Source organism: Aspergillus homomorphus, assembly GCF_003184865.1.
Source record: "Aspergillus homomorphus CBS 101889 unplaced genomic scaffold BO97scaffold_13, whole genome shotgun sequence".
Taxonomy (NCBI): Eukaryota; Fungi; Ascomycota; class Eurotiomycetes; order Eurotiales; family Aspergillaceae; genus Aspergillus; species Aspergillus homomorphus.
In genome coordinates, this window is record NW_020291899.1 from 535,359 (window position 1) to 555,664 (window position 20,306).

At 50.8% G+C, this 20,306-nt stretch overlaps 6 protein-coding genes across 6 annotated transcripts; 2 read left to right on the forward strand and 4 right to left on the reverse strand.

The window, feature by feature from the left end:
- Positions 1-4,434: 4,434 nt before the first annotated feature.
- Positions 4,435-4,983, reverse strand: BO97DRAFT_40846 (uncharacterized protein). Its single transcript, XM_025695872.1, has one exon. It carries the CDS (start codon positions 4,857-4,859, stop codon positions 4,572-4,574), a length of 288 nt encoding a protein of 95 aa, XP_025552660.1. The 5' UTR covers positions 4,860-4,983; the 3' UTR covers positions 4,435-4,571.
- Positions 4,984-5,130: 147 nt separating this feature from the next.
- BO97DRAFT_442508 (putative GMC oxidoreductase) lies at positions 5,131-7,945 on the reverse strand. Its single transcript, XM_025698267.1, has 7 exons — positions 7,729-7,945; positions 7,023-7,480; positions 6,939-6,968; positions 6,000-6,882; positions 5,940-5,950; positions 5,442-5,887; positions 5,131-5,348 (listed from the first exon to the last, which is right to left on the reverse strand). Exons 1-7 carry the CDS (start codon positions 7,744-7,746, stop codon positions 5,299-5,301), a joined length of 1,896 nt encoding a protein of 631 aa, XP_025552661.1. The 5' UTR covers positions 7,747-7,945; the 3' UTR covers positions 5,131-5,298.
- Positions 7,946-8,113: 168 nt separating this feature from the next.
- Positions 8,114-8,961, forward strand: BO97DRAFT_469814 (uncharacterized protein). The gene is made up of 2 exons (XM_025699873.1): positions 8,114-8,491; positions 8,605-8,961. Exons 1-2 carry the CDS (start codon positions 8,228-8,230, stop codon positions 8,788-8,790), a joined length of 450 nt encoding a protein of 149 aa, XP_025552662.1. The 5' UTR covers positions 8,114-8,227; the 3' UTR covers positions 8,791-8,961.
- A 43-nt stretch (positions 8,962-9,004) lies between these two features.
- BO97DRAFT_442510 (C-3 sterol dehydrogenase/C-4 decarboxylase) lies at positions 9,005-10,571 on the reverse strand. The gene is made up of 2 exons (XM_025698268.1): positions 9,921-10,571; positions 9,005-9,842 (listed from the first exon to the last, which is right to left on the reverse strand). The coding sequence occupies exons 1-2, from the start codon at positions 10,494-10,496 to the stop codon at positions 9,180-9,182; spliced, it is 1,239 nt and encodes a 412-aa protein (XP_025552663.1). The 5' UTR covers positions 10,497-10,571; the 3' UTR covers positions 9,005-9,179.
- A 162-nt stretch (positions 10,572-10,733) lies between these two features.
- On the reverse strand, positions 10,734-13,245 carry BO97DRAFT_442511 (ubiquitin-conjugating enzyme E2). The gene is made up of 8 exons (XM_025698269.1): positions 12,884-13,245; positions 12,779-12,812; positions 12,580-12,674; positions 12,489-12,510; positions 12,342-12,438; positions 12,276-12,287; positions 12,051-12,219; positions 10,734-11,997 (listed from the first exon to the last, which is right to left on the reverse strand). The coding sequence occupies exons 1-8, from the start codon at positions 12,914-12,916 to the stop codon at positions 11,140-11,142; spliced, it is 1,320 nt and encodes a 439-aa protein (XP_025552664.1). The 5' UTR covers positions 12,917-13,245; the 3' UTR covers positions 10,734-11,139.
- A 2,590-nt stretch (positions 13,246-15,835) lies between these two features.
- Positions 15,836-19,801, forward strand: BO97DRAFT_342663 (GTPase-activating protein LRG1; the record flags this gene model as incomplete). The annotated part of the gene is made up of 6 exons (XM_025691680.1): positions 15,836-16,297; positions 16,358-17,060; positions 17,127-17,771; positions 17,829-18,929; positions 18,986-19,272; positions 19,331-19,801. 6 exons carry the CDS (start codon positions 15,836-15,838, stop codon positions 19,799-19,801), a joined length of 3,669 nt encoding a protein of 1,222 aa, XP_025552665.1.
- Positions 19,802-20,306: the final 505 nt, after the last annotated feature.

The following is a 20,306-nucleotide window of genomic DNA, read 5'->3' on the forward strand; positions in this document are numbered from 1 at the left end:
GGTTGGTCGGAAACACCACAGGATTTAAGAAAAGGAAAGGAAGGGCACCAGAGGGAGCAGCGAGCAGCAAGCAGCAAGAGCCGAAACAGACAGTCAGTGAGAGGGACAGAGAGAGAGACGACTCATGGACTCGAGACTCTCAAAGAGACAAGACTGACAGACTGACAGACTGAGACTGAGAGAAAGATGGCTGGTAACAAAAATGGTTACGAACTAGTACAGGAGGACCCGGTGGTGGAGTGGGCAGCGGGCCTGCAATAGGTGAGAAAGCTGGTATGGTATCGTCATAGTCTAGTTGTTGTCCTCCAGTTGTCGAAGAGCCGGCAGGAAAAGCAAGAGCGGAACGGAAATCTTACCAAAACCACCCCAATACCCAATGCAATACCCACTCACCACTTCTTCAGCTTATCGGAGCCCGAAACTGCAAATTAATTGACTTTCTTAACTCAGGTTATCTTCTCAACAGAACACAGTCTAGCCTCTACAATTGTCCACCAGATTGCAAAGGCCATCTTCTTTCCTCCTCAAGATATACTCCATTCTACTCATCACAAAACTGAAACTGGACGGACGTCAGTCTGGCTGTGACGGTGACGGTAACGGTGACGGTCCGGTTCGGTCGATAGCATGATTTACTTGCTTACACTCATTGAAATCAACTGATCCACTTGCTGCTAATCGTCAAAGGCTCCGGTCGATCGTCCACACCACGCCTCTCGACTTAGACCAGAACAGCTAGCGTTGGCTACCTTTTTTTTTTTCCTTTCGTCTCCATCGCTGGCCAGCATTGAGTGGTTCCAGCTTGTTATGCTGTGTTGCGTTGACTACTATATGAGGGTTTGATGGACAGGCCCGTTTGCCCTCCTCATCTTCCGGCAACTGCCCTGTTCATGAATGGCTGCGACTGGCCTCTTAATTTACGAAACTAATCAGCTTACCTAGCAGCAGCGAGCTACCTCACCAGGGAAAAGAAAAACATGTATGAGATTATGTACAGTTAGCGATCATAGTGCACGGGCTCGGATAGCGTCAGTCGGTTCATCATTCATAATCTTGGCTCTTTATCGTCGACTGACCCCAACAGTCAGCCATTCGTGGGACCCTCCCAGGTCTTGCTGTTCGAGAAGCAATCCTAATTAATTAATCCTAGTTCAACGCTCGCTCTGCGATTCGACTTCCACCCCTCCGACACACGGCTCGTTTCCTAGGATGCCATTATTTATCATCCTTGAGCGAGACTTGCCATCAACATCACACCGTCATCATCGGCCAGGAACCAGCGATATTCCCCCTCTTCTTGTTCCCCTTCATCACTCCTCCCTGCCGCTGCATCACCGCGCAGAATGCAGAAGTGTCCTCGTACTTACGTCGCTCAGCTGGGTGGTTCCCTGGTCTCGCATTCCGCCTAACGGTACAGACGACACCCTCCGCAGCCAAGAAGCGCCACTCCAGACCCCGTCTCAACGGTCGGGCCATTTCCAGTTCATCGCTATGCAATAAGTTTCAGTTTTCTGGAAGTTCTGTACAACCTAAAACTTTGTGCTTTTTGGCTCAGCTCTCGCGACGGACATGGAATGTTGGTGAGGGAAATGGGGGGAGGAGGGCACGACGGTGGTCCAATGATGAGAGGAATCCCTCCACGGCCTACATTTTACCTCGTCCTCAACGGTGTACGTGTGTTTCCTTCACCAGAGCCAATCATAAGAATCGCCCGGGAATTGTCAGGACGTCACCGCCCGACCGAAACGATCTTTGATGGGGCCCGGTCCATGGGAACAACGAAGGGAAAGTGAGTTTCATCTACACCCTCCGTACCAGGGATCGCTCTTCGCCGGATCCAGCGGGCGATCTGCTCACTTGACTTCACATTTGCCCCGTCCCATACATCATTGCATCCGGGACAGGGGATCTGCTTTCTGGGGAAGTCGACTCAAAAAGTTGGCCCACGACGTGGTGTGCTTGATACTAATTGGGGAAGGAAGCCCGTTGGTAAGCGAGGCTTAGGTCGACTGCAGTACAAGCAGTATGCAAGTGGCACGCATTTCGGCCGGGGGTTGGCTATTGGCCGGCGACAGATCAGACTGTAGAACCAGGCGGAGACTATGTTAGTACACGGCAGGTAGGTCGGCATCTACGGAGTACACCTTGGAGCGTTCATCTTTCGAACAGTCGTTTGGTCTTTTGAGGTAAAAACGGATGGGTTCTTTCGTGCAGGAAAGGTATTGGATGGTGGAGGCGGCCTAACTACTAACTATATCACCACGCAATGGGCGCAAAAGGCATATATCTTTCTGACCCTGTCGCAATCCACTGCGACAAACCCACGAAAGCGAGACTCGCCAGATCATGAAACAAGCAACCTCGCTTTCCATATCGGGAGAAAGACGACTGCATTTTTCGCCTCAATGTCTTATCAGGGAAGCAAGGCTCAGGTTTGATGGAATCTGCGGGGTAGAAAAGGTGGGGAGGCGCCCAAAGCTGATTTGATTGATCGATCGATTGATTGCTTGGTTGATTGAACGGGGGCTGGACGGCAAAGAAGAGAGAAAATAGGTGAGCATGGCCGCAAACGACTCGGACCTTCTCGACACTACTTTTTTCCGTGGACATCTCCTGTGTGTCTGCTTCTTCCCTCCTCGCTGGCCGCCGCCTCCGACCGCGCATACTTCTTACCTATCAGAGCAAGCCATGATCAGTCTTCCTTGACACTTCCAATCTCGGCCATGTTATTTGATAGGTTAGACAAAGCTCGATCATAATGATGACAATGGGAGTTCATGATTGGGGGTTGGACTGGGCTGTCTCACATCACTCTCCCAGATCTGGGGAGCATACTGCACCCCCATGTGCAGGCGAGTTTGGCGCACAACAAGCAACCCCTGCCTCATCATCAACCTAGGACTCTTTTTGCCATCATCTTTATGATCGCTTCCAGCTCATACCTCGCGGATATTATGATTTCATCCTCTGACTAGCGGGCCGATTTGCTGGAATCCTGAGATAGGCCTCTTAATTTCTGCGGGTTGAGTCAATTCACACATGTTCCCACTGAATTCTCCACCTCTGAGACAAGGAACGCCTGTCAATCGTTACCCAAGATAGATCCCATGAGAGGAACCAGCGCGCGATAAAAATATGAATATCAAGAAAAATGATGATCTCTCTACCTAACCTCTGATTTGCGGGGAGGTGACCATTCATCCAACCTTAGATACTGCCTACATGCTGCACAGGGGGGAAGAGGCATGCACCGTCTGCCTCTGGCTACGTCTTAGAAACAATACCCTCACATCTCCTCCTTTCTCACCCACATAACCCTCGCATCGCAGCAAGGTAATCGAATTTTTCCGCTCACAGGCAAAGAAGAAAAAAGCACCCCCAAGAACCGTGAAATATCTCCCGACGAGCCGTACGAGCACGAGATCATCTGACAGGGGGGAGGAAGGCGAAAGCAAACCTTAACAGGGCCACGAACAATAAACATGAAAGGATAATTAGAGTTTTCTACAAGTTTAGTACTACATACTTCGTACTTTCTTCCACCCCACCACTACACCTTTTCTCCCCCCGTGCGACAATTCCCAGAGAATAGTGTATGCACGGAGTACACTCATACCAAATTCCCTTCCCAATCCATAACATACTGAGTGACTAGATGGCCGCGTTGCTCAGCAACTAACCACCAAAGAGAATGTCCCCACCAGTCAAAACACACCCACACACACCTACCATCAAAGCAAAGGCGCAAAGGGGACATCTGAGCCTAAATCTACCTAACCAGGACAACAATCGAATGCCAAACCCATGGGAAGAAAGCAACAACCACCCCGAGTCAATTCCATCCGAACTAAAAGTAAAGCTTGAACAAGAGGAGACAAAAGCAAAAAAGAAACTTTGGATTTCCATTGATGGCATTCAACCACCCATTTCATCACTTGTATAGAAACGTGTAAAGATGACAGAAGGTCAAGCTTGCTAGTCAACTATCATTATCAACCTACTTCAATCTGCATAGAGAAGTTCACGGTCACATTTGCATGGGCTTTATATACACCTCACCCAGCCAGCCTACCTTCCCATCAAACAAACCCCATAGAACCGAAGGATGTATACAATTGCATCCAAAATAGGTGACAACCACCTCAACTCAATTCAATTCAATTCAATCCAAACCAGACCATCCCACCACCTAAACCAAGGACCACCGCCAAAAAGACAATCAGATTACAGAGTACTGTTGACCAAGAAACCACCTACAATCCCCTGCAGTGGCCGAACACAATCCCCAAATAACTAGAATACTCGTAAATCCATCCAGAAAACCGGTCACACAGAAATACCACCACGAGTCGAACCATCCGCATATACATACATAGCTCGTCCCTCACTTGTACCCTTCAAGCGAGAAATTCCAGGCCTAGAACAATTCTCTTCGAATTTGTTAGGACCCGTGCTCTTGCGTGCCCGTGCACGCACGCCATAGTCTCAACACACGCAGACCCCTGTCCCAAACCAGCCGTCGTCATACTAACGGGAAATGTGATCTTTGGGATTCTAGATTTCTAAGGTATTCATGAGGTTTTTGGGAAAAAAAGGAAGGGAGGAAGAACGGGCGAGATGGTGGTTTTGCGCGACTTATCGTCGCATCGCATTAATTTGTTGACTACAGTATTCGAGTCTTCTTTCTTTCGTTCTTTTTCTAGCGCTCCTTCGCTTCCTTCCCAGAGCTTCCATGCAATGGAAAAAAAAAGAAGGGAAAGAAGGTAGATTCTTTGCTTGAAATGTCCTCGTTTGTAGTTAGGCAAAGCAACTGAACCAGGTACAGTACGGTACCTTAGGAGAATAAGATTCCATGGCATGTCAGGAATGATTGAACTGTATTTTAGCCTTCCAACTCACACCATCGCAAGATCACATGTCAGACACGCGTCATGAAAGCGAAAAGCTCGTGGGCTACAACTCCAACTAATCATGGTAATATAGGACCGTACGCTAAGCCTCCGAGGTCTAGTATCGCCAGGGATAGCAACCGAAGATTACTGGTTGGGAATATTAAGCATGGATGAGATGATAAGCCGTCTTTGGAGGAGCCTACTTTTCCCCCTTCTATTGCTAAAAACAAAGGCTGATATCCCGCTATTTTCTTCCCTCCCTGCTATTTTAGTAAGCCGTACTATATGCTGGTAAATCCTTAGACAACAGGGAACTAACTGCACACTACTTGCCCTCCCAACCTTATTGATGAGGGATCAGCATTTACTAGGATTTCCAGTACCGGACAACGACCCCAATTCTCACTTAACGAGAACCGCCTATGATATCAGCTGCTATCTTCTCCGCCAGCATATCTGGGGAAACAGATCATATCAGTAACGTCCAACCAAGAACTCACGAAAGTGACCGGCCGTATATGGGAAGAAGCCACAAAGAAATAAACATACAGACGACCGATTGAGGATGCCCCGGAGGTAGAAGCGGAAACGCACTGGCGTCAACCACCCTCAGTCCTTTCACTCCAAACACTCTCGCCCGATTGTCCACGACAGCCATTGGATCATTGCGGGTTCCCATCTTGCATGTGCAGGCAGCATGGTAGATGGTCATGACGGTATCGCGAATGACTTCGAGGAGCTGCTCGTTGGTTTGGAACTGGCTGCCGGGGAAGTATTCGTCGCCTTCGGCTATAGGATCTATGGCCTGAAACGCCTCGCGAATTCGTTTATATATGGCAATAGAGACTTGCGCGTCCGACTCCGTCGCAAGCCAGTTCGGGTTGATGATGGGCAGGTCCTCTGTATCATCGGAGGTGATGGTGATGCTTCCGCGAGATGTGGGTGCGACTAGTACGCCTAGAATAGTCGCATATTGTGCGCCGTCTGTGGGTTGACTGAAAAAAAGGGTCGGCATAGTCGCCGATATAAAGGGCTGCGGTGATATACTGTTGTTCGACCTTGTGTTGAGTAAGAGGCTAGGAAGATCGTGGGGAACCGAAGGCGCACCTCTGCTTCTGGCCAAGTGAGAGGGAACCACGATAGATTCCTGTTCGTCTCTTCGGAGAAGCCTCCGCGTAGATACTCTGGGATATTCTCAAAAGCCAGGTAATCCGCGCCTGGATTCGTCATCAAGCCCTGTCGCCCAGTAGTCCATTCAACGACCTGTTGGGCGAGAAAAGCAGGATCAGTAGCAACCCTAGTTAAAGTCTGCATAGCAACTCGATATGAGGGCCCGAACATGACATGATCCCACATGTTCTGTCCGACACCGGGAAGGTTGGCAATCTTTTGTATGTTATGCTCGCTCAACGCATCTGTTGGCCCAATCCCTGATACCATGAGAAGCTGCGGGCTATGAAAAACACCCGCAGAGACGATAACCTCGCGCTTGGCGTGCAGAGTGTAAGTTGATGTCGAGTTCTCAGTCCGCACCTCCACCCCAGTCGCTCTCTTCTTGGAGTCGAAGAGGATTTTCTTCGCCATTGTGGTCCTATATAGTTTCATCGTAGATATACGATCGCCATTCTGCCCGAAGGCGGCCCAAGAGCTACTCCGAATCCTTTCAGATGGATGTATGGTCAAACTGCAGTACTGAGAGCCTAATAACGTGCCACTATTGAAGTCTTGGGCCTCGTCGATTCCAATATTATGCAATCCACTCTCCATCCAACTGGAAAATGCGATACTGTCCACGGGATATGACACCTGCAGCGGTTCGCCCTCGGCGAATGCAGCCGGGTTAGAACTTGCCGAGGCATTTGAAGGACGCTGCTCGTTCTCGGGGGGCGTGAAAGCGGCCGTGCGCTGAAAAAATGGCAGAACGCGATCAAAGGTATAACTGCTGTCCTGGACTAGCTCTGCCCAGCGTGCCATTGTCCCAGTATCGGGTCTAGTTCGAACCGATTATCAGTATGGGGGCAGGAAGTATGGTCGGGTAGCGCAGACCGAGTGTATATCATCAAGTTGCTTGCCGAGCTAGATAGAGCGGATCAGTATCGTCTTCGAGAGCTCCGTTGCTGAAGGACATACGATCCCCCAACGCATTTGCCTCTGGGATAATGTATATCACGATGGTTGGCCCCTGGAATATCTCTTGCAACGAATTTCCAGTCAATCGGCGTCGCCGTTTCCACATTCGCCCCAGTTCCAATGACGGCCACGCCAGGCATCTGCGCCAGAGGATAGGCTGATGTGTAGAAGTCTCCCGCTTCAATGAGGGCCACGCTGAACCCATGTTCAGCCAAGCGAGCTGCCACAGTCACCCCTGCAGTGCCGCCGCCGGCGACGACATAGTCGAAGACGGCATCAATTCCATGGGCGCCTTCTACTGCACGGCGCAGTTTCTCTGCGAAGCCAAAGACCTCTGCAGCTGCAAGCAAGAGACAGAGAATGAAAGTTCTCGACAGCACCATGCTGGAGGAGTTGGCGTTGGGTGGCCTCAAGGAGTCCGCAGGTGGTGGTTGAAGTTGGGACTGAATTAGCAACGACTGTCACGGCAGGGACACTTGGTGTGAACCACGGGTTTATACACGGCTGGAAGAATATAAATTTCAGGCAAGAGCACTCCAGTGAGTTGGCGCTCGTCCTACACGAGGAAACTTCTTGTATTCGAGAAGAGAATTGGCACGTTGTATAGATCGCGGGGAATTAAGGCCAGGCAGTGACACAATCAGAAAGACGCAATCAGTACGGTGAGTTTTTGTCGGAGATCATGACCCTCTGCTGTTGCCTGTACCTGACTTCTATATGCCATTTCTCAATGCCTGTTTTGTGAAGATGTTGAAAGTTGGAGGTCGCTGCACAACAGACTCAATTGAACAAACGTAGTGAATGACCTGTTTTCAACGATGGCGGTCAGTCATTCCCAGTCGCTCCAATGGCATCACTTACAAGACATCCTCTTCATCATCGCCATCGTCCTCCACATTCACATCCAATATCTCCTTCCTTATCCCCTTTCCCATACCCCTCCCCATACCCTCTCCCCATACCCTCTCCCCATACCCCTCCTCATACCCCTGCTCGTACCCCTGCTCGTACCCCTGCTCGTACCCCTGCTCATACCCCTCCTCATCCTCCTCCTCCTCCTCATCCTCCGCATCCTCCTCCTTATCTTGGTCGCCATCACCACCACCTCTCTACCTCTGAGTCCACCCAGCCATCTCCTCCCAGCCCAACGATCCCAAGCCCGCAAACCACCAATCACAGCCCAAACCCTCGCCGATCCATCCGAAATGACAACCTCCACATTCTGGCACGCCTTCCCAGACTTCCAGCCCAACCCAGCCGCCCGGATCACCGAAGAATTCAAGCGCCTAGCCGCACATCGAGGATGGAAATCCGGCTCACGAACCTGGCGCAAGCGCTGGAACGCCTTCACCAACATCGAATACGACCGGATCATCGGCAGCAGCCTTACATCTCTGGGAAGCTGGAACGAGCTTTGTGCGATGCTGAGCCTGCCAGGACCGTTCCCTTCCATCACACAATGCAAGAAGGTATAGTTGAAGTGATGTGCCCCAACCGACACCATGAGAGAAATTCACCAAGAAAACTGCGTTGAGTGGAGGAGATAAGCAGAATAGACTGACGATGTATTGACCCACTTTAGGCGCTGTCGAAGGTATATGTCAATCTGGTGGATGTGGTCGAGTGTCGAGCCTTGGGTATTAAGCCGAAGCGGTTCAAGAGCGTGGCGCAGCTGGCATCGTACACCAGGAAAACAGGGAAATTCTTCAATCGGGACCTGGCGAAGCAGGATATGTTGCTCAGGGTTTTGTTGAGGAAGTTGCTGTAGATGTTCATATGTCGTGGGGTTTGTGCTGGGGTCGGTTTTCTGGGGAAGGGATGGTTGATGTGGGTTTGTGTTGAAGAGATTGGAATGTGAGAGCCGGGCTCGCGGTCAATGATTCGTCTTCGAAGGTGTGGGGTTTGTGGATCTAAAAGACTCTGTAAGATAAAGATAGGCATATTCTCATGAAAAACTTTAAGAATTGATCAGTAAAGGTTTTCGTTTCTCGTCGTAGAGTCTGGCCGGGCAAGATCGAGATCTTTGCAAAAGAGACCAGCCTGCTATTCATGCATTAATATTATAGACAGGGCGAAATTCACATCAAGCCATCTGGAAGAGAAATCAACTTATATTACATAGACTCCATGCCTCTTTCCCTCGACTCGTCCGCGCGATTACAACGCCTTCTTCTGCCCCTCCAGCCGCTCCCGCTCGACCACATATCCGACTGCACGAGCAAGACCCTCGTCAACTGGGACGATGGGCCGGTATCCCAGGCGGAACTTAGCCTTGTCACACGAGTAGTAGCGGGTCATGCACGAATACCGCACCATACGTCTGGTCAAGCGAGGGGTCTTTCCGAAAAGGCCGAGCACGGTCTCTGCAAGCGAGCCGATGGGTCCGAGAGCACTCTCGGGGAGCTCCCACACCTGCTCAGGCTCAACCACCTTGCCAGTGAGCGCCCAGGCAGCATGGGTCATGTCCCAGAAATAGACCGGCGAGTCATTGGTGATGTTGAACGCTTCGCCGTCAACCTTCTCATGGTCTAGGGGTCCACCCTGTCCACCCTCGTAGCGCGCGTAGGTCGCGAGTAACCGATACGCGGCGAGCGTGTGCGAGTAGGCGACGTTCCCGACGTAGGTGAAGTCGAACAGGTTGTTGTTGTCTCCCAACTGCATGCGGAGGACGGTCGGGGAAGCCTTAGCGGCATGTTCCAGGATCTTAAATGTGAATGTTGTGTCCTTCTCGCCGTAGATACCAGCGGGGCGAACGGCGCAGGTGACCATTCCGGAAGGCGAGGCACGGTTGTACTTCAGGGCGAGTTCTTCGGCATCCGCCTACACGTAACGAAGATCTGGTTAGCGATCGACCGGCCGGTAAGGAAAAAGGGGACAGTGTTCAAAGAGCCTCCGTACCTTGGTCTCAGAGTAGTACTCCTGTTGCAATGGTCCCCGGATAAGAGGCCATTCTTCAGTCACGTTGATCAGGTCACTCTGCGTATCGTGAACCACAGAACTCGAGCTCGTGTAAACAAATGCCTTGCACTTTCCACCCCAATCGCCACGTTCTCCGCTCGCGACCTCGAGCAGTGTTTTGGTTCCGTCCACATTTACCTTGCGCAGCAATGGCTTGTTTCCTTCCAACACGTTCGGGGTGGCGGTGTGGATAACGACGTCCGGCTTGACAGCACGGAAGACGGACAACATGGACTCCGCAGAGGTAATATCTCCATCGTAGTACTCGGCGCCCGGTAGACGATTATTGGTGGTCCGGAGGTCGACAACGGAGACCTTTGCTATGCATCGAGGATACCGATCAGCGAGCTTGGGATAGTCAAATCTGGCATCGCCCTGCGGCTTGGGCAGTGCGACACTGGGGTCGGACTCCGAGGGAAAATTAAGCAATTGGTCAACAATGTGCCAGCCTAGGAAACCACATCCTCCAACCACTAGGACATTGCCCAATTCGAGAGTAGGCCGCTTGGTAGACATGATGCGGTGGTTGTCTGTGCACAGCCGTACGGAGGATGATGTGGAGATGGGAGGAAAGGAGGGCGAGGCCGCGAGAGAGACGGAGCGATCGATTTGGGGGGCGGCGTGATTGGATTCTGCCTCCAGAATCTCCGGATCAAAGCTCGGGCCCCCCCGCACAAAAAGTCGCACGTGAACTACGGAGTAGTTGCCCGACAGTATAAATAAGCTGGTCATGATATGATATGATAGCTAGGTCTGCCATTGATCTCATCTCAATCTTAAAGTATGGCCAGCTCGGCTACCAAGCATAAAAATAAAAGTAAAAAGGCAACTGACTGATCGCAATGACTCCGGTTACACTGCGAAGCAAATTCTTTCCAACCCGCCTTTTTCGGGGTTCTGCGCCATAACTACTCCGAGTTTACTGATATGGCAATGCAAATGCCCATCCCATTCATAATACATCCCCTTTCCCATCCTTCTCGAGTGTGTGCTAGGACTGAAGCGCGGAGGAAATGCAGAGGAACAGAAGATTCTAGACAGACATTCCAAAGCCAGACAAAATGGCCTTAGTATGAGTATGATCTAGCCAGTGTTCTGTTTCTTTCTTGTCCGTCTGAGAGTCGTTGAAGCCGGACCAATATCGTCAATGGCCATGGGGCTAATCCAAAGTTCTCTCAACTGAGCGTCTCAAAGCTCGATTGTATCTCTTTCGATCATCGGGCGTACCCCAGAACAACCGAGAGGCTTCGGGGTTCACGGTAGTTCGTGGATCATAAGGTGGGTGCTCTTCCTCAAGAGCCGCCACGATCCCTTCGATGTGATATCGCATTTCCTCTGACCGTCGTGGAATATAGCACAAGACGCCAATCTCAGATACACGGACATGGTAGAAGATCGTTCTCATAAATACCCGGGGTTGTTCTTCTGGAAACCTTGGGCTCAAGCGTAAGTCAATCTCAAACACACCACCGTCCAGATGCGTCATGGGCCTGCCAAAGTAGGTGAGCCTCCACAGGAAGGGGTTATCGTCAACCAGGTTCAGATCAATTGTAAAATTCTTCTGGCTCTTGATGCTCTCCACGATTTGTTCGAATTGGCGCTGCAGGCTCACGGCGATGCCCCACTCCTGCTCCTTAGCCACCAGCCCTTCGGCAGCCCAGCCGAGGCTTTCCTCGACGATCATATCTTTGATAGCCACCAAGCGCTGCTTCAATTCCTTATAGTCAAAGTGGCCTTCCATAGCATTGCCACCACCTTCGAAGGGCATCCTTTTGAATTTATGTTTGCCTGGATGTTCCAGCATTGCAGCATCAATTGATTGCAAGTAGGAACCAAAATACCACATGAAACGTCTCTTGCGGAGGTCGGCGAAATGGTCGGCGCATGGCTTGTCTTCTTCGAGAAGCTGCCGTTCCTCGTTGTCACTGAGCGACGTATTCGCGTCGTTTGTGGGAATAATCCCCAAGGCAGCTTCCAGCGGCTCGATCACCGCAAGTCGAAGGGTCTCGTGGCGAATCTTGAATCTGATTAGATCTCTACTGCAGCAATGTGCGGGACGAAATCAGTTACCTTCGCAATATACTGTTCCATATTCTTCTTATCATCCTCTGAATTTGCGCCTTCATAACCAGGTTCGTTCTCGTAAGGGTTGGAGGACATCAAGCTTTGAATCGATATTAGAATAGACTCGAGGCCCTGTGCAGACGACCATTGCTCTCCGCTTTCTCCGCGCCACGTTCTGCCAAGTCATTACCAATCAAGCTTTAATCTCAGGGAATGTCGGGGAGTTGTTACCCAAGGATCGACCTAGGTTAGTGCATTAGCTGTGAAATCCCCGTGCAGCCTCCAGAGGGAACATACAAGCAAACCTTGCCGGTGGCATAGATATTGGGATTAAATCGAGTTCGTCCACAATTCGTCGTCAATGCGCGAACATTAGGGGGATTGGTCGGGTAGTCTGCGAGGTGTCAAAATGAAAGAATCTTTCTCAGGGGCAAGCTTCCTGACCTCTTCCAAATTTGATTGAGAACTAGACGGTTGGCAGATGATCAGTATCGAGAGAGTTCTTCCAGGACAACGTGGGTAAGCAAAGCCTAACCTCAAAGAATCCAAATTGATAAGGCGTATCCGGAGGCCCGAGTATTAGAGCTTGAACATTTCGGATATCGGACTCGTTGTAATGTACCGCCAGAGCTGTAGATAGATGTAAAGCACTCTAGTCAGCTAATCCAAAAGTCTCTTGAAACACTTCGATCTACCAAAGGGTATATGCAGCTATGAGGGGACGGGGCACTCACAGAGGTCTGTGCCTTGTTGGAATTGTCTAATCTCCTGTGAGCTCCCAGAGACACCCCATCAGTCGCGCGAGCTTCATCTGAAAGACATGCAAGGAACAAGTATACCCTGGTAATGCGTAGGATCGCCTGGTTCGACATCCTGGCGAGAAGGTGAAGCACGCTTGAAGCGACCTGTGATCCTGTTGGTTGACGGAATGGTGTTCTTTTTTCTTTCTCGGCTAGCAGATGCGTGTATGTTGGGTGATGATTGCAGTTTCAGCGTGCGCGCGGGGAAGTAAGTAACCCGCCGCAGGACTCCAAGATGAAACCAGGCTGGGAGAAGCCAGAAGCTCAAAGAAAGACAGAATGAAGTAACAGCTACTTTGCAAGAGACTATGTATCCGAGCCCTGAGGAACTTCTCTCTGAAGTAGGGAAAAGGTTGGGGTGAAAAGCTGCATGGACATAGTAACACTTGTAGTGAATCGATGGTAGGTAGATGGGAAGCATGTTCTGCCCGGGTGTGGTGGGTGGTGGTAGGCAACGTCAACGCGCTCGACTGGTGCCTGCCCAGAAGAACAAAAAGAACAAAGGTCGCGCGACCCAGTCTAACTCATGAAATGACTTCGGAACACTCTCCCTTATGTGGTCTATCTCCTTCTCCTTCTTTTCTCTGGTCTACATGATTGGAGCATTCTCCTCAGAAACTCTGCATCCCGTCTATGAGGTGAGGAGCGCATTACTTCGGACCTACCAGTTACTAGGACCATTGATATATTTCTCCCACCGCCCGCAAGCGAATGTCCCGCACCTTTGTCCAAGTCAAAGCCGGAGGAAGGCTTTCTGCTGATAAGTGTATAGTAAGATATTCAATAATCCAATTAAATAATAGCGTCTATCAAGAATATTTGACTTCAAACAACGTGTGCTGGCTCCACGCCGGTAGTAGTGAGGTTATCTCGCGGTCTACCTGGCCGCGAATGTTAGTATAGCAGCTTCACTGCGCAAGGGCATGAGCTTGATTTCAATACCAGTGATGTGATCAGCTTCTCTCACAGACAAGTCCTGCCATACTATCAGCCAAGCCCATTCTACCGAATTACAGTGAGTGAGCGCAATGAGATGCTTGGATCCTGTCAACGTCCTTCTCGGCCGGGACCATCTTCTCATGCTTTATCTGCATTCGATACAGCCGTTCTTGAGTCAATCCTAAACATACTATCCAGTCCGTATATGTGGTATCTACCTGCGGGCAGAAGTCAAATTGGGGATAGTGTGTCGATCAGAAGTAGCGGAGGAAGGTGAGACGGTACATACATAGCATAGATGGAATGCATGGATGGATAAGATACTTGCGGGCGGTCGGGAGGCAGTTCAGTCACGGCAGGAGAACATCCATGTCTCTCTTTCTCTACGGTTGGACAGAGATCAGACCAGGTTTGGAATCGAGATGTTTCACAAGGCAGGCTCGTGAGCAGATTTGCAAGCCCCTAGACCGAATCTTGATCGGCTGGGGATGGAGAAAAAAGCAGCATCAATTAGGGGTAATTGCCAAGGAACCACTGTTGACCCCAAAATGAAGTCTAAAGATAGCCTGAAGAGACTACTGGACTACCTCATATACAGAGATACACGTCTGCAAGAGTAGGACAGACATGAGCATCCGGGATCCAATAGTAACACGCCATTCTTGTCCACCTCGAAGGGGGAGTTGGTTATTATTATCTTCTGAAGGTCTTGTCTCTTTACCTGGCACTAACTATGTATGACTTCTATGGGAAAGAGTCTCCACACCAGCCAGAAATACAGGGTCTGTTTCTGCCCGAACAATCACTTGTGCTTGGCTATTTTTATCGTACCCGGGCTTTTTTTAGCCAGGACTCAACCGGCGACTGCGATGATTGTGTTGTTGTCACTTGGACGACTAAGCTTAAATAATTCTTAAGGTCTAAGTCTTAGATCCCACGGGGATGGTGTTGACATTTCAACTTCTCCAATCCCAGTCGGGGAGAGTCTGCATCTGCATCTGCCTCCCTCGTCAACCCCTCAGGATGTTTGTTGTTGTTATTGTTGGTCTCTGGGAATAGTTGCCGGGTACAGGAATGGATACACAACACACCCAGGCACCACACACACGGGATGTGATGGGATGAAAGATGGGATAGGGGATTCCACCCGCCGCTCATCACAGGCGGTGAATGAGGCGGTGACCCCTTTCACGTGATCCTGTCCAAGTGGGCAAGCCCAGCAATATGAGTGAAGCAGCAGCATAGGGGAGAGGGGGGAGGGGAGGAAGAGGGCAGAGCGACAAACTGCCAGCAGCAGCAACACCCACCCTCCTCCAAACACGCGATTCCCTTCCCTCGCTCTGCTTCCCTTTGATTTGGGTCCTAGAGACCGGAACGCGACTTGGTCCTTCTTCTTTCTGCTATTCAGACCTCATTTCCCCCCCCGTCTCGTTCTGCGTTCTGGTGGTCTTCGCCCAAACACAAAACTCACTGGAAGGGATTAGGAATGGTTGTGATCCCAGACAGCGCACTCCGCCGCTTGTTGGTCTTACTTTGAGCTCTCCAACCCTTTCCCCATTCCGCTTCCTCGACGCGGGCGGTTGCGCTTCTCGAATTCTTTTTACCCCGATTTTGCTCGCCAATTTGCCTGTTTCTCCGAGCGGTTATTCGTTTCCAAACTACTTGCCCTCGCGCCCTGTTTACTGTTGTTTTCCATTTCCCCGCAAAGTCTCATCTACATGGCGTGAGGTGTGTTGCTACGGACAAGGTCGCTAAATCCCCTGACCAACCCCGCGCACCAGGCTGTGGACGATTGCCCCAGAGACTAACATTGCATATAGTGAAGGGCAACATTATTCATCTCGAAAGCGATTCTGACGACTAGTGCCTCTGCAGCCTCCAAATAATACTTCCATCATCTTGTTGTCTTCCCCCCTCCCTCCCGTGACCCAACTCCTTCCACTCCTACCGTAGCGGCCGTGCCGTCTACCTCGGAAATAGTCCACAACACTCGATTGCGAATCCTGATTTGTCCGACCAAGCCAGTCTTTACAGGCATAGTTCTTGACGAGCATGCCTCCCGGCGACGTTTCTTTGCCGGACAGCCTCGTGCCGGGCAACGGGGCTGTCCGCCCCAAACTCAACACTAGTGGATATGGCGGTGGTAGCTTTCAATCGCAAACCCCGACCTCTCCTGCAGATAGCAACATTGCTCTTGACTCGCCACGCACAAGGACAGGAGGATGGAACGGGTCTACCAACAGCCCGGTTGATGGAGCACAGAACCCAGACGGTCGTATGAGCCGGCGCTTGGAGTCTGGCCACCCTGGTTCGCGAGATCCGTCAACCCCAAGAGACCGGAATGGCTACTGGGACAGATCTACACCGCGGGAAAGATCTCGCCCCAACGGCCGACCACCCGCGAAATCCCCCGGCAGCTCGTCGCGAATCTGCAAAAAATGCGGCGAACCGCTCACGGGCCAGTTTGTACGAGCTCTACTTGCAACGTACCATCTCGAATGTTTCAAGTGCGAGGTAAGTGCACCGTGCTAAGAGATGTTATTGCTCTTCATGTGTTGACATCGTTGGGTCTAGGATTGTGGTCAAATAGTGGCATCGAAGTTCTTCCCCGTTGATGCTGAAGATGGAAACGGGCAATACCCCCTTTGTGAGACAGACTACTTTCGACGCCTCGATCTTCTCTGCCACGAATGCGGCGGAGCATTGCGTGGGTCGTACATCACAGCCCTGGAACGCAAGTATCACATCGAGCACTTCACCTGTTCTGTTTGTCCCACGGTTTTTGGCGCGCAAGACTCCTACTATGAGCATGAGGGTAAAGTCTACTGTCACTTTCACTATTCGACCCAATTCGCTCAGCGCTGTCATGGTTGTCACACGGCAATCCTGAAACAGTTCGTCGAGATCTTTCGTAACGGGCAGAATCAGCATTGGCACCCCGAGTGTTACATGATTCACAAATTCTGGAATGTCCGCTTAGCTCCGACCGGCCAACTCTTGGAGCCACCTGAGGCAGATCTAGACGCCACTGACGAAGAACGTAATAGAGTACGCGATGAGGAAGATGTGATGGAAGAGAAGGTATACCGAATCTGGAGCATACTGTCCAGTTTCGAAGAATCATCTGCTGCGTGCATCTCGGATATGCTGCTTCATGTCAGCAATGGCACCTATGTTGATGGCGTGTTTGTTGCTAAAAGGTTTATTGGGCACGTCGATGTTCTCTTTTCCGCCATTGACCAACTTGCAACGAACATTAAAACCCAGGGCATGAAAGGTAAGCTAATATGATGCATTGTCTCGCCCTCATAATCGAAGGATTAGTACTGACAATCATATCTAGACCTGGCTTATGGGCGTGAGGCAAAGCTTCTATGCAAGAAGATTGTGGCTTTCTTCGCGTTACTCTCGAAGACTCAGGAGGCTGGCGTGCGTAAACTTGGCGTCACCCAGGAACTCCTGTCATTAGTCACGGGGCTTGCCCATTACCTCAAGCTGCTTATTCGTATCGGTCTCCAAGGAGCTCTCAAACTTGAAAGAGAGAAGCAAACGCCGGAAGGCCTTCACCACTTCCTAGATCATTTGGGAGACTTGGAGGCACTCAGGCCTCTTGAGGAAGAGGAAACGACTGCAGATTTGATGGTCGGTGTAGACATCCTCGCCGATCAGCTGTCTGATTGTTGTGCATCTTGCAAGGAACCTATTGACGATGAATGTGTCATGCTCGGTGATAGCAGGTGGCACATTAAACCGCCACATTTCTCGTGTGCATCCTGTCAAAAGGACCTAACAAGTACCATCCAGGACTCGCTGTACAATCCGAAGGAGAAGCGGGCGTACTGCCACGATTGCGTCACCAAGAACGGTTTTAACCAGGAAACACAAGGCGGCTTTGTTCATGTGACCAAACTCCAACAGTTCATCTTTCTTCTGAGAGTTGCTCTCGCGCGACTCCTCGCCGTCCTACGAGCTGGAGGGACATTCTCTGGTAGGTTACGACGACCGCTCATCTCGGCATCTTCATAAAGACACTTACCGTTGATAGACGATTCCAACGTGGGCCCACAAAGCGGCAGCGACAATAGTCGAATCCCACCTGGGGGTGAAATGCGCAGGTCAGGCACACGGGCCAAATCTTATGCGAACGCTCTCAAGGACAGCCCTGAAGGTTCATCGCTCGAACAAACAGTGGGCGAGATGCGCCGTTTGCGATCAATCCGGAACGAACGCACCTTGTCAACAACCTACAGAAAGGCTCGGGCGTCTCGAATAATTGATGGGCCGGAGGGTCGCAGCGTACGACCGGGGTCATCAGGGGGCGAAGCTTCGGATCCACGGGGTCATGGATTTCAGATTGTAGAGGAAAGAGATGCCAACGGAGAGACGGTCACTGAGCTGACCTTTGGCAACCAGGACGCCTTGACTTTGGATGATATCCCTAGAATCGTTGCTGCCGAGCAAGCCAAGGAGCAACGGCCCAATGCTTATAAGCATGCCGGCACTAAGCTTGTAGGCACCACCGAGCCTCTTCCAAAGTACAACTTCGGCCATCAGCGTGGCGTTTCGGGTGCAGGCTTAGAGCAGCACCTGATCGAGCAGTCAATGCGGACTAAGAAGTACTTCTCGGAGCTTTCCGCCCTGGAGTACTTCATTGTCCGGCACGTGGCGGTCTTGTCCATGGAGCCATTGTTGGATGGCAATTTCACACTGGAAGAGCTTCTCTCTTTAATTGAGTCGCGCAAGCCCACTATCTGGAATATCTTTGGCCGGGCCTTCAACAAGGAAGCCAAGAAAGGTGGGAAGAAGAAGGGCGTCTTTGGCGTCAGCCTCGACTTCCTCGTTGAGAAGGAAGGTACAGAGTCCAGTCACGGTGTTGGCCCAGGGGCGCTTCGTATCCCTGCCCTCGTTGACGATGCCGTATCCGCAATGCGTCAAATGGACATGTCCGTGGAAGGTGTTTTCCGGAAGAACGGCAACATTAGGCGCCTAAAGGAACTCACCGAGATGATTGATAACAGATATGAGCAGGTTGATCTTACAAAGGAGAATCCTGTTCAGATCGCGGCTCTTCTCAAGAAGTTCCTTCGTGAGATGCCTGATCCACTTATGACATTCAAGCTGCATCGCTTATTCGTGGCATCTCAGAGTAAGTAGTCCAGTGACCCAAAACTGCAAGGACCGGCTTGTCTAACATTGCTACAGAGATCTCTGATCCAGAGAAGCAAAAGCGACTCTTGCATCTCACTTGCTGCTTGCTTCCCAAGGCTCATCGTGATACCATGGAAGTCCTGTTTGCGTTCCTAAACTGGACTTCTTCTTTTTCGCACGTCGATGAGGAGTCTGGTAGCAAGATGGACATCCACAACCTGGCAACCGTGATAACTCCGAATATCCTCTATCCTAACACCAAGGCCAGTACAGTGGACGAGAGCTTCTTGGCAATCGAGGCTGTCAACTGTCTGATCACGTACAATGATACTATGTGCGAGGTAGGTCATCCCATTTCTTTTCTCTCTGTCTTTTGTGGTATCCTAACGTTGCCCCTAGATTCCCGAAGACTTGCAATCGGTTCTTAGTGATCCTACTTTCTTCAAGGAGAACAGCGAAGTGACCACGAAAGACATTCTCAAGCGCTATGGAGATATTGCACGGGGTAGCTTCTCATCAAGGCCTACCAACGGAGGCGAGACTGTCACAATCACGAACTCAAATCGCGGAGCGAACATTCCTACCTCAGCTCGCATTGAAACGGACGCCTCTCAAGACGCAGCCTGGCAGGCACAGAGTTCAGTTCGCCACGTTCAGAGCCCTGGAGGACTCGGTCATTCTGCAAACACTGCTCCTCAGACCAATTTGGATCTTGGGCCTGCATCAGCACAGGACTACCGCGAACGAAGCACGAGTAACAGTAGCCAGCAAAACCCTATCCAGTCTGATGGACAAGGCCAGCCGATACCTTACCGAGCTCGTCCAGGCGCTGGCCCTATGGGTGCTGGCCCTATGGGCGTTGCTGGCTAAAGTAGCAGCTAGCCGTCCTCTTCAGCGATGACAACAGATCATCGCTTTTCTGCATAGTCTCGAAGATATTTCCCTGATACATTAATCGCCAATATCTCATTTGAGCTCCAGTGAATGCTATTGGCGTATGACTGGGCCGTTCAGCGTTCTTTCGATATAACATGGTTGGATGGAGTTTCTTTCACCTTTTGAATTGAGATGATTATCGATGTTTGCTAAAAACAGTCGGCTCGAACATTCTCTTGGCGGATGGTTGTTCTTTTCTTCTTACCTTGCCTTTTGTGCTCTGGCAACTTGAAGCGCATTTGCATTGATTAGCCGTGGGTCCCAGGACGACTCACCGCTCCCTTAATCTGCTATTCTACCTCGATGGGCTGGTTGCGGAGGTCGCGTCTGTCCGTCGTGACTTTGTGAGGTTCATATTCTGCTGGACTTGGATGTCGCTCTTATCCCATCGTTTTTTCCGTCTTACTCTTTCTATTGTTCTCTACGAAGCCTTGCTTTG

Coding starts and splice junctions, on each gene's coding strand:
- BO97DRAFT_442508 (XM_025698267.1), bottom strand. Junction 6,883..6,938: donor AACTTGATGATATACACTCG/GTCTGCGCTACC, acceptor GGTTCGAACTAG/ACCCGATACTGGGACAATGG. Junction 5,349..5,441: donor GCATCCTCAATCGGTCGTCT/GTATGTTTATTT, acceptor CTGTTTCCCCAG/ATATGCTGGCGGAGAAGATA.
- BO97DRAFT_442511 (XM_025698269.1), bottom strand. CDS start 12,916: ATGTCGAACCAGGCGATCCTACGCATTACCAGG. Junction 12,813..12,883: donor CGATCCTACGCATTACCAGG/GTATACTTGTTC, acceptor GGGAGCTCACAG/GAGATTAGACAATTCCAACA. Junction 12,439..12,488: donor CTCAATCAAATTTGGAAGAG/GTCAGGAAGCTT, acceptor GACACCTCGCAG/ACTACCCGACCAATCCCCCT.
- BO97DRAFT_442510 (XM_025698268.1), bottom strand. CDS start 10,496: ATGTCTACCAAGCGGCCTACTCTCGAATTGGGCAATGTCCTAGTGGTT. Junction 9,843..9,920: donor AGTACTACTCTGAGACCAAG/GTACGGAGGCTC, acceptor CGTTACGTGTAG/GCGGATGCCGAAGAACTCGC.
- BO97DRAFT_40846 (XM_025695872.1), bottom strand. CDS start 4,859: ATGCCATGGAATCTTATTCTCCTAAGGTACCGTACTGTACCTGGTTCA.
- BO97DRAFT_469814 (XM_025699873.1), top strand. CDS start 8,228: ATGACAACCTCCACATTCTGGCACGCCTTCCCAGACTTCCAGCCCAAC. Junction 8,492..8,604: donor CCATCACACAATGCAAGAAG/GTATAGTTGAAG, acceptor GACCCACTTTAG/GCGCTGTCGAAGGTATATGT.